At 52.9% G+C, this 11,601-nt stretch overlaps 4 protein-coding genes across 4 annotated transcripts; 2 read left to right on the top strand and 2 right to left on the bottom strand.

Moving 5' to 3' along the window:
- Positions 1–314: 314 nt before the first annotated feature.
- Positions 315–1,944, bottom strand: RET2 (coatomer subunit delta; the record flags this gene model as incomplete). The annotated part of the gene is made up of 2 exons (XM_064833616.1): positions 315–1,883; positions 1,942–1,944. The coding sequence occupies 2 exons, from the start codon at positions 1,942–1,944 to the stop codon at positions 315–317; spliced, it is 1,572 nt and encodes a 523-aa protein (XP_064698577.1).
- A 636-nt stretch (positions 1,945–2,580) lies between these two features.
- On the top strand, positions 2,581–5,055 carry LTS14_000908 (uncharacterized protein; the record flags this gene model as incomplete). Its single annotated transcript, XM_064833617.1, has 2 exons — positions 2,581–3,519; positions 3,571–5,055. The coding sequence occupies 2 exons, from the start codon at positions 2,581–2,583 to the stop codon at positions 5,053–5,055; spliced, it is 2,424 nt and encodes an 807-aa protein (XP_064698578.1).
- A 1,069-nt stretch (positions 5,056–6,124) lies between these two features.
- Positions 6,125–9,094, bottom strand: LTS14_000909 (uncharacterized protein; the record flags this gene model as incomplete). The annotated part of the gene is made up of 2 exons (XM_064833618.1): positions 6,125–7,842; positions 7,900–9,094. 2 exons carry the CDS (start codon positions 9,092–9,094, stop codon positions 6,125–6,127), a joined length of 2,913 nt encoding a protein of 970 aa, XP_064698579.1.
- Positions 9,095–9,980: 886 nt separating this feature from the next.
- Positions 9,981–11,164, top strand: LTS14_000910 (uncharacterized protein; the record flags this gene model as incomplete). The annotated part of the gene is made up of 2 exons (XM_064833619.1): positions 9,981–10,545; positions 10,596–11,164. The coding sequence occupies 2 exons, from the start codon at positions 9,981–9,983 to the stop codon at positions 11,162–11,164; spliced, it is 1,134 nt and encodes a 377-aa protein (XP_064698580.1).
- Positions 11,165–11,601: the final 437 nt, after the last annotated feature.

Genomic DNA, 11,601 nt, shown 5'->3' on the forward strand with positions numbered 1-11,601 from the left:
TTGGCACCCCAGACCGTACTGATAGTCCGAATACATGCGAAAGATATCGTAGGAAGCGCAAGTTTGCCATGAAGAAGGAACGAAGTCCGGATCCAGCGCTGACGCACGCTAGGCACACGGTATCACGTGCACTCACATACTCAACAGCACTCGCTTTAGATGCAAAACAAGAGGAGATCCAAAATACTGTCATGAGTACCATAATGCTCACGCTACGAGCTAGATCTATCGGCTGCTGACACAAGTCATCAACCACTTTGTCTTCCTTTGCGCCTCCCGCCCTGGACCTCAACAAGCACTCTATTGCCGCAAGCCTAAACCACCATATACCCATCTCCCACACTCCTGACTTCCTTAACAAACGGCACATCCACACCCTCATTCAGTAACTGCACCCCACGCACATCTACATCCACCCAAGGTCTCGACTTCCTGAACTTGACACCCATAGGAAAGAACTCCGCCTCATCACCAGCCTGTGCCTCGAACTCAAACGAGCCTGTCGCGTTCCCCTCGTCCACGTCTCCGATCGTCCAGTCGATACTGTCACCGCTGACTTCGTAGACTGCGTCGAAGGACGATACAGCGGGCTCGGACGTGGCGTACGGTATCGTGACAACGACGTCTTTGAGATTATCGGAACCGGTTAGTTCGTACTCGAGGGTGATGTTCCATGTTCCCGGAGACAGTTCGGAAGTCCAGACCGTGAACTTAATAGGTGGGTCTTGAATCTCGTCGGGTTTGGCTGTCAACCTCCATCGTACGATCTGGATACTGTTGTTGGCTGGGAAGCCCTTAGTGGTATCTGTAAGTTGCACGATATTGTTGTTACGAAACTCGTTCCTGTCGACTTTGGGATGGGCGTTAAGTTGAGCACCGCGGGTGTCGCCGAGTGCAAGTTCGAGTTTCACTTGGGTAAGTGTTGGGTCTGTGATGCGGAGTTGGAGGTCACCTTTCACTTCGAAAGTCTCGAGGCTGCCTTCGCGGCTGAGACGGGCAGAGATGGCTTCGGCGACTGTGATGTGGATGGCGTCAGAGCCGGACGATGCAGAGGCTGAGTGAGCTGGAAGGTTTGGCTGTATGGAAGGTGCAGCTGGTGTGGAGACGCCAGCCAGAGGTGTGTTGGCTTCTGCTTCGGGTCCGAGATCGCCGCGTACAGCTTCGAACATGGTGTTGCCTGGCTTCTTTTTGCCAAGCTGCATGCCCTTGCCACGAGACGCCAGAGGCTTGTTGAAGCTTTGGTTCTTGGCGGCGGTGTAGCTGTCGTAGGTATCTGGCATGGATGGTGTTGCCGGTGGTGGGGTGTATGTCGGATAATTGGGCGCTCTGGGTATGCCACCACCACTCCCTGCTCGTGAAGCTCTCGACATCTCCTTGCGTTGCATCTCCAGCTGCTTGGCCTTTCGTTTCCGCTCCTCAGAAGCCTCGAGCTCCTTGTTCCGAGCAATGATTTCCTGGATACGCTCCTCGTGCGACTCCATGTCCAAGAATGTCTTGATCTGGGACAGCGTCAGGTTCTCCCGGTAGCCTTGGGTGACCACCTCATCAAAGGCAGACAGGAGCTCGAAAGCGCATCGTGCAATCTCTCGCTCGTCCAGGCTTTTGCATATTGAGCCCACGACCTGTGCGAATAGATGCAGTGTAGATATATCCTGCAAGATGTTGCTTTGTCGGTTCGTGATCAGGACCATGTATAGCTCGTCCAGAGGCTGGTACACAAATCGAACATTGTCCTGCTCGACTGTGGTATGCTGGCTGGCTGTGTCCGCGAGCTTCGGGAAGGAGGCTAGAAGTGCTTCGACTCGCGATCTTTGCATCTGCCGGAACTGCCTGGCGAGGATTGGCTTGCCCGAGCGGGTTGTGATGGCTGCTGAGAGGATCACCTATTCACACATGGCATAAGCATAAATATTTGTGTAACTGTGGCAGACATATACACACCATGTTGGGCGGTCTTAACGTTGTTGTGGCCCGTATCGACTGCCCAAGCTATTTTCAGTGTATAGACAGATGTGTTTGAGTATTACGTTGCTGACAAGAAGTTGCTGTCGCCTATTGTTGTCCTCACTGCCAACTGTCTCGTCCACCATTCGCATGCCTCACCCACCAAACAGGACCCTGGGGAAATGTTGCAGCCGCTGAGTCATGCTTCGGTCCAAGCGTCTCCACTCACGCCTCACACTTTCCGGCGTATAGATGCTCTTGCTCATCAGCGTCGCCTCCACCATCAAGCTACCGCCGACCATCACGTGAAGACAACGCACATACGCTCATTTCCAGAACGACGACGCATGCGCACTTCATTGCCACCGCCTCTCACCAATAATTCTCACGCCAAGAGCGAACATACCACACCTTCCATTTCCGGACTCGCCTTCGCGACAAAGACAGCAATCGCGCTTGCAACGACGCGCATGAGACTTCAACCACCCACGACAACCTCTACACCCTCTCAGATATCACCAGTAACTCCGAGAACGCGTGAATAATCCCCTCTCCAGTCGGCAGCTCTTGACAGCGCATGTCATGGCTGCCACTACCACCTTTCCCTCCCTTTCTGTACCCGCACCAGAGGACAGCATGGAAATAGCTTCGCCTGCCCAGAACTACGATGGCGATATCGACCTTGACTTTGGTGACGATGATTACAATGGTGGCGTGCAGATACTAGAAGACGAGCACATGCTCACAGATGGCGAACAAAACCGCCCGGCTACCGCCACTGATGATATGATGGACGACGACCTGCAACTTGTAGAAACGCACGAGGCTGACATGCAAGATACGCCTGAGGTAGATCAGCAAGTACTGTATGAGCCGGCTGATGAGGAGCTGATCGACTACGGAGATGAGGAGGCCGCACAGGACTACGTTGAAGACGCCACACTCGTTAACGCCGATGACGGGTTCAACACCTTCCAGGAGCATACCGAGCAGGCCGACGAGGACATTGTGCGGCAGCCTGAGGAATTCTTCCCTGCCCTCGATACGAGTCTAGCATCTACGGATCTCGCAACGCACAAAGTTGATGATATCGTGAACGTGCCAAATGATGACTATTCTGCCGCATTCCAAGAAAATGACTCTGTAGTGCAGCAGCCACAGGCAGAACTTTTCACGGACGATAATCACACCGCACTCGAAGACGAAGAAGCAGGAGTGGCCAATACTGCCAATGTCTACCACGAAGACCAACTGGCAGTAGTAGAGGCTGGCCACTCTGTCGCGCAGCCAGCGTTGACACTAGATACCACGACATACCCAGACTATGAGCAACCAGCCACGCCTACAGACACTGGCTTGCATCCCATGACTGTATACTATGGCGACCATGCTATGCCGCTGTTCAAGTCGAAGCGACAGCAAGAAGGACTGCTCAAGGACGACAACCTCGCGAGTCTGAGCTTGCATGAGCTTTTGACCAAATGTAGAGAGCGACTCGTAATGAAGATAGGTAACATTCCAGAAGAGCAAGAGTTTACTCTTGCCTTCGACCACTTGGGCCTTGTGCTTGTTGACGTAAGTACCACCTACGCAGCTACGAAAGCACATGTGCTAATCATCTTGCAGAACTCGCGAGCGGCCTTCGAGCATTCCCTTAACGATGTCCTCGAGATATACCTTCGACTGCACAGTAACGACGGTGTGACTGATTGCCCACCACTTTCCCTTACCTTGTCCCATCAGCAATTCAGTGGCCAGCTGGCACTTCTTAAGCAGGCAGCACAAGCAGGTAGCGGCATGTCGCACTTCGTACCAACCAGCCAAGACGCCGAGCAATACTATGAAGAGAATGAGGAGGATGCACAAAATGGAGAGGCTCAAGCTGAGCAAGAAGTGGATGGAGCAGAGCAGCAAACACAGCAATACGGTGAGCATGATCAAGAGGTATATCAAGAAGGAGGTGAGGCCTACATGGCGCAGGGGTTTGATGCGCAAGATGCGCAAGATGCACAAGAAGAGTACCAGGAACAAGAGTATGCAGAGTACGTGGCAGAAGAAGCTGGTGAGCCCTACGAAGAGATTAATGAGCATGACGCAGAAGCGACCCTGTCTGCCCCGCAAGATCATGAGGCAGTCTTCCCTGAGGGTGATACATCTGCACAAAGTTTTGCGGAAGCGACCCAAATTGTGCAGGATCGTGGCGTTATGCAGCATCCATCAGCCGCCAATTCTCAGCCAGCCGAGGGTGTATCCGAAGCGGAAGACGCTGTCGAGCATGACGCGTCGCTAGACAGCTCAGTGACCTTGCAAGGCGATCAAGCGAGCGGGACTGGTGAGTACAAGGATGAAGCTGAGATCGATTGGGATGATGATAGCGATCTAACGGGCAATGCCTCAGAACTGCCAGCGGACCATGTCGACGACTTCTCCACCCTTGTTGCGGACCTAGAGGCTGATCGGGGTCATGAGGCAGGACAGCCACTTCCTGCGCAGAAAACACCGCATCCTGCGTCCGATGATGTTGCGGACCACCCACATGAGCAAGATTCTAATGCCAACCACGATCAGCCCCTGAATCTAGGCTCTGAGGACCTTCTTGGCGAAGAGGAGCTCGACCAAGAAGCCAATGAAGAAATCGAACCGCTGGACGAAGCAGAGGAAGCGCAGCACGAGGGCCAGCAAGAAATTTACCAAGATCAGGCTGACACATATGACGAACAGCAAACAGACCAGCACGATGGGGCTGGTGAAGAGGCAGAGCAATCCCAGATTACTGATGATTTTGCCAACGAAGAGGCGTACGAGTCCGGCGACGAACTACAAGTGAATGGCGAGACACATCTAGCAGCCGACAATATACCAAATACGATCGACGAGCCCACCAAGACGGACAACCTGGACACGCTGGAACTGGAAGACACTATCGATTTTGATGACGATACTTCGGCAGAATATGCAGCGAGAACGGCCTCCAACCCCGACATCTCAGCACCCGCAAACGACGCGAACTCGCCACTTGGCAAGCGCTCTTTCGACGAGCATAATGCTGAAGACGATCTGGAATTCAGCGACGACGATGAACCGGAGATGAAGAAAGTTCGTGCCGGGTGAGAGACCGCATTACAACAAACACGAGAAATTATTCATGACGCTGTCATGGGCTGGCAGCACTGGATTCGGCGGCGAGGAACCGAAAGTACTCGACTGAGCTGGATCTGGAGCTGGGGCACTGGCTAACATAGATCCCTGGCACAGTCGACAGTTGCTTCGCATATGCAGATGCAGAACACGAGCTCTGGAGAGCAGCCGACAGGAGGTAGGTCAGTGTGAATTACTAACAACTAACACATAGCGAACAATTCCTCCACGACTCCAACTAATTGCCTTCTCTTTCGGCACCTTCCAACGATCTTCCTACATGTATGTTCTATGGAAGAGAAACCACGGACGACGTTTGGCTCGAGCAGATGGCTCGACGAAACGCTGCGTGCGTGCGTGCTTCCAGGTGGTCGTGGTGCAAAGTGGTGTTAGCTCTTCCGCGCGTGCTTTCTTGCTTTTTGATGTTTGAGGGAGTGATGGAAGACACCCCAATTGGTGCAAAGTTCCTGGCGTTCTGCAACTCATCGGTTTCGATGGCTATGGCTTTGACGATTAGAGCAGCTGAGCGAATATGCGCGGTGTAGTCTACTCTATTTAACTCCACATAGCACAAGTACAGATTACAGACCCTAGGGTAGCCGAACCAGTATTCCTCATATACTCGGCATTCATCTAGAGGAGATTGCTAGTGTTGCACCATGTGCGTTGTATAAGACGGGAGTGAGGAAGACAGAGGTAGAAGGCCAGCAGACGCATCACTACATCGTGATCTGATTACATTGATGGGATTTCCTCCAAAAGTTCTCGCACGCCGCCAATAAGATATCTGATAACCTCGCGGCCAGATTGCATGCATCTCGTGCTCTGCCACGCCGTCAGTGCCGTTTGTTCGTCAAGCACTTCGCACAACGAGATTCGTCGCACATGACCGCATATCGCCGCTCCCCAATACCCGCCCAACCATGAAGTGTGGATGCTCTTGGGCTCTGATTGCCGCATGCCTGGCGTCTCTTCGCCGAATATTCAAAGGCTAGGACACGGCGCAAGACTGGACCCTAGCTACAGAGTCGGGGTCTTGGGCTCAATCCAATGCCTGCACGATCCCCGACACTCTACCCGTGCCGCCAGTGGCCAAGCCGTCATACTCACTTTCGACCTCTCTTCCTTCTAACCCCTCAACCCCTCTCCAGCCTTCCGTGACGCCCCAAGCGAATCTCAAAGCCTCCAGCTCACGCGCAGGCATGAATTGGGCAATGGTACCCAAGTTCCGATCACGAGCCTCGAGCATGAGAGACTTGAGTACCGCTTGTCTGGTTCGGAACCAAGGCGAGAGCATATGGGTGCCGTGTTCGATTGTGCTCTGGTCGAAGGACGGTGAAGGGAGGCGAACGTAGCCGCAGGACTGTAGGAGGATCTTGCGAACGTTGGTAGTGATGGGTACTGCCTCCTCTTCGCCGATTAATGCAGACCCAAGGACACCCCGGCGGTGAGGGTCTGGGCTGAAGGACGCCAGTTTGGCTCCTGGCCCGACCAGGTCCAGGAGATGAGCCCATGAGCCATCACGATGTGGTTCGCTCCAGTGACGAGTCGGCTGTGCCTGATGATGGTTGATCGCGCCGAGGATACCGCCATGCAAATTCCACTGTTGTCCCATCTGATGGAGCTGTGCAGCCTGAATTTGCTGTTGTTGCAATTGCTGCATGTTGTTTTGCCACTGCTGTACGTACGCCACTTGTTGGGGGGTAGGATTGCCATGATTCAGGATATGCACCACAGCTTGTGGCATTGGGGGTGGCTGGACAGGTCCAAGGCCCATTGCGAACATCTGCTGAGCTTGTGCGTTTTGTTGGTTCTGCTGCACCATCGCCATAGCCTGCCCTTGCTGAACGTTCGCTGCTGCTGGGAAGTGAGGGTGCGCTGTCAAAGACACCGAGATCAGGGATAATTGCTTAAGCTCTTGCTGCGCGTGCTCCGTAACCAGGCCTTCCAGCACGACCGGCGTCAGCCAGCAGTTCTCGAGCACAAGCTCTTCCACGTACGGAAAAGTGAGTATGGCATCCACTGGTGGATTGGCAGCTGTGGCAAATTCTAGTCGAACAACCGGAGCAGGAAGAATATTGGTGTTGCGAGCAAACATTCCGGGTGCATGCTCACCACATTCGGACGTGTACCCAATCCTCAACTTCTTGATGGTAGCGATACCCCAGATGCGGTCATGTAACAAACCATAGAAGCTTGACACGGCATCGCTCGGGTTCTTAAGAGTCAATTCGGCAAAGCCGGCAGCATCCTTGTTCGCCGAGCGCCATTCTGGAGTGATCAAAAGAGTCAAGTCCTTAAGTGCTGGTAGCGCCTGCCAGAAGTGCTCTGCAGCAATCGTCTGTATGAAGCCGGAAGACAGTTTGGCGATATTGAGAGTCGTGATGCGTGAGAAGTTTAATGGTGTGCCAGTCATGGCCAACATATAACATTCGAGGAAAGCTCGTTGTGCCCACTCGGTCTCCAACAACCATTCTTTCTGGCCCTTACAAAGTTCCGCCGGCTTGACAGCGCTCATGTTGCCCGCCTGCAGAAGCGAATCTAGCTGGGCTGTGTAGCAGTACACAACGCCGAAGCATCCTGATTGGCGGTGGAGATCGGGTATCACCTGTGATATGGGAGCCTTTAGCCAGAGTGAGGTGTTGGCGTAGATGGTGTCCTCGAGACCAGCGAGGCTATTAGGTGACATGTCTAACGACCGATACGTCAAGGTAGACTCATGCTGCATCTGTGGAGCTTCAGCAACATCTCCTTGCAGAGCTGACCAGAAATCCGAGGTGGCTTTGAGGGTATGCTTCGATGCATCTACTCCCTTACCAAACACGGGAGACGGTCGTCCGAACACCTTGGCATGCGCAGATTGGTCTGGGCCAGTGAGCCAGCCCAGGCCGCTATCAATCGAAAGACCGAGCTCTTTCACGACCTCAAGCTTCTCGAAGGCTTCTTTCATCCTGGATGTCTCATCCGCTGCAGTCTCGAGACCTGTCAAGGCATCAAAGCGCCGATAATACGGGTGCGGCCAGTTGTAGTACCCATGATAAGATGTAATGTCATCGAGCTCCTTCTTCACCGGTGGATTGGAGAGGTGCTGCTCAGAGACCTCGAAGCTCATGCCGAATCTTCGGATGTGAGGACCAAAGCCTTGGAAGACTTTGAGTCCATGACCCTTGTAGACTTTACCATCCGGGTCTTCGCTCGCATTCTTCCAATTGAGGCTGCTCGACATTGCTCTACCTTTACCCTTGCTGGGTTTAGTACAAACCTGGGGTAGTGGCAGCTCGGTAATTTTCGTGTCATCCTCTATCATGTCGTATAGCTCCGTGTTGAAAGGGACAACAGAGGTAGTGAAGAACGACATCGACACTTTCCTCTCAAACTCGCGGTTGACCAAGCGCATTGACTGCATGTCGTCACGAGTCAAGAAGCCGGTGATATTGTCGAACAGCTCTACTGGTAGCTCGTCCGATGGCCAGATGACTCTCGAAGATTCTTCGCCTCCGAGCTGCGGCTCGAAGCGCTGACGACACGCCAGCGGTATAATATAGTCGCTGGAGCGATTCGAGGATCGGATTGTACGTAGAGGTAGGTAGTGCAGACAGTCATCTTTGTAAGCTTGGTAGATGAGAGCAACAGAGCTTGGTGGGCATGTCTGTGTTGGTGTGTTAAGTTGTTGTTGCTGTTGCCGCCGCGTCCACGTTCGGAATTCGTTGGTCAAAGCAAACATGTGGCCAGCATCATCTTCTCCGCCACTATCTATGGCATCCAGAGCTGGTAACGAGCGCGGCAGCGTCGTGCTGGTAGGAAGGTCGCCTTGGAACAGGTCGTAGGCACGAATTACTGGTCCCTGATCGGTTATGTCAGGGGGTGTAACCACGGGGGTGGACGCCTTTCTCTTAGAAGACGTGGCTTTCGAGATCATAGGCATGAAATCTAGATCCTCGGAGCTCAACGGCGGACTGCGCACTCGCTGGCGTTCGAGTGTTCTCCTGTGTCTTGCTAAGCCGAATTGCATGCCAAAGGGCGCTGATGAGGCTGGGGATCTGTTTGAAGTTTCTGGTCTTGTTTGTGTTTCGCTATTGGAGCGACTTCTGGAGCTAGACATCGCATTCTTATGACGCCTTCTTAATGGGCAGTGAATGGCAGCGAGATGGAATTCAGTGCTAGCTTTTCGAGGAGTGATGTTGTTGGAGGCATGTGAAACGACCTCAGTTCAGTTCAGCGTAGCGGGGTTCGCGCATGGGGCAGATCAGGAAATCACCACCCACGACTCTTGCTGACCATTCGAAGCAACTACACTGCACCTTCGTACGAGTTCGACAATGCCTCCATCAGCACACCAGCAGCGATGCTGTATTATCACCGAGAAGTGTTACAGCCAAGTCCCTACATTCACATGCCCTGCGTACTGTGCCATCGGAACGTCGTGCTGCTTATGTGGCGAGTACTACTGCAACAAGCTACTCAGTCAGGATGCCATCGATGACAACTATCGCTCCCTGCTGATGAATTTGGACATGGCCTCTCAACAGCGTTGGCGTTGGTATTGGCCACTACTACTTGCAAGATCCAGCAGACCTAGTATACCTACATGTAGTCGTAAAACAACTCGGAATGCGCACCATCCGAAAAAGCTCCATTAGTGGAGATGTGACGCGTCAGGGCAAGCACTCATCGACAAGATCATTACTATAGGCAACGACACTTCGCCGCACTACCGAGATCGTCATTGCCATGGCGAACTCTCAACCGCGACAGACGCGCACGCATTTGGTACCGTAATAGATCTTGGAGTGTAAGTACCTTACTCAGTGCATAGGATTATACTTCTTGTTCTGCGGATACACGTTTCTATCATATCGCCACCATCTCTGTCTTCTTACATCAAAGATACCGCTGCGATGTCTAATTACTCCAACAAGTCGAGCTTCGCACTGGAGGGCCATGGCTACGGGTCACAGTCTTTCGAGAAACCAGCACCCTCAAATGGATCGAAGTGGTCGCCACGCAATTGGAGCAAGAAGATCTGGATCATCGTTGGAGTCGTAGCAGCAATGATCGTTGCAGTGATCATCATCGGCGCTGTCGTTGGCACCCAGAAGAGCGCCTACCCGGACTATTCGCCACTGTCATACACATTGCAAGACACATACCACGGATCATCCTTCTTCGACAATTTCGACTACTTTACGGGCTATGATCCGACTCATGGCTTTGTGCACTATGTGCCGGCAGCCACCGCCATGAGTGCGCAGTACAACCTCACATATGCTTCCCAGAGCTCTGCAATACTACGAGTGGATACCACGGATGAGAATGCGAGTACAGGTCGCTATAGCGTGCGCATATCCTCCAAAAAGCAGTATGATCAAGGTCTTTTTATCTTCGACGTACTCAACTCGCCGTACGGATGCAGTACGTGGAACGCACTGTGGCTAGCGGATGAGACGGACTGGCCTCTGAAGGGTAAGTATTGCATCAGTGATCTGTCATTACACCACTGACCCACGATCTAGGTGAGATTGATGTCATGGAGGCTGTCAACAAAGCCAACACGGGCGTCCAAACGACCCTCCATACCAGCAACAATTGCAAGATGAACGTCAAGCGAAAGGAGACGGGCAAAGCCCTCACCACGAATTGCTGTAACGAGACAGATTCGAATGCCGGCTGTGGTGTACAAGGACCGGTAGACAGCTACGGCGCCGGCTTTAATGCAAATCGCGGCGGTATCTACGCCATGGAACTTCGCGACGCCGGCATCCGTGTGTGGTTCTTCGCGCGAAACAGCATACCATCCAATATCCCGACTGATGTCACAAACACTACCGCGCCAGATCCAAGTGTTTGGCCTGAACCTCTGGCCGACTTCCCAAGCACGCACTGTGATATCAGCAGCCACTTCAAGAACCAGAGCATCATTGCCAACATCGATCTCTGCGGTGACTGGGCCGGGTCGACAAGTGTGTACAGCACTCAGAGTGGCTGCCCCGGGACTTGTTCGAATTTCGTGGCGACGAATGCTACTGCGTTTGACACAGCGTACTGGGAGTGGGCCAGTTGGAGGGTGTATACCGCATCATAGATGCGACGGTGTCTCGGAATTGGCGTTGCCTGGCGTTATGATACCCTGCTTGGCCCTTTGATACACATGGTCATGATAGAAACAGAGACATGCTAGGCATTGAAGTGTTTGGTCAGTATGTACAATACACTTCGCAAAGCTTTCTCTTCGTCCCGCGCGTTCTTGTATGCCAAATCCATAACGCCATATTCCCTCGCCATCAGCCCAGAGTAGCTCAGAATTCTGCAATCGTGTCCCCTCGTAGCTTGCCGCGTAGCGAGTATTTGCCCTAGAATAGTCAGTATTCCATCCTTCGCCTCTGAAGTTCACCTCATCTCTTACATCTGTCTTCCAGCCCATGTAGAGGAAGCCTGCTGGTACTGCCAGGATGTATACGACGGATAGCCAGGCTGTTCGCGGTGTCCATTTGAAGTACTCGTGTCGCTTCACATACATAT

Source organism: Recurvomyces mirabilis, assembly GCF_035927965.1.
Source record: "Recurvomyces mirabilis strain CCFEE 5264 chromosome Unknown scaffold_2, whole genome shotgun sequence".
Classification (NCBI taxonomy): Eukaryota; Fungi; Ascomycota; class Dothideomycetes; order Mycosphaerellales; family Teratosphaeriaceae; genus Recurvomyces; species Recurvomyces mirabilis.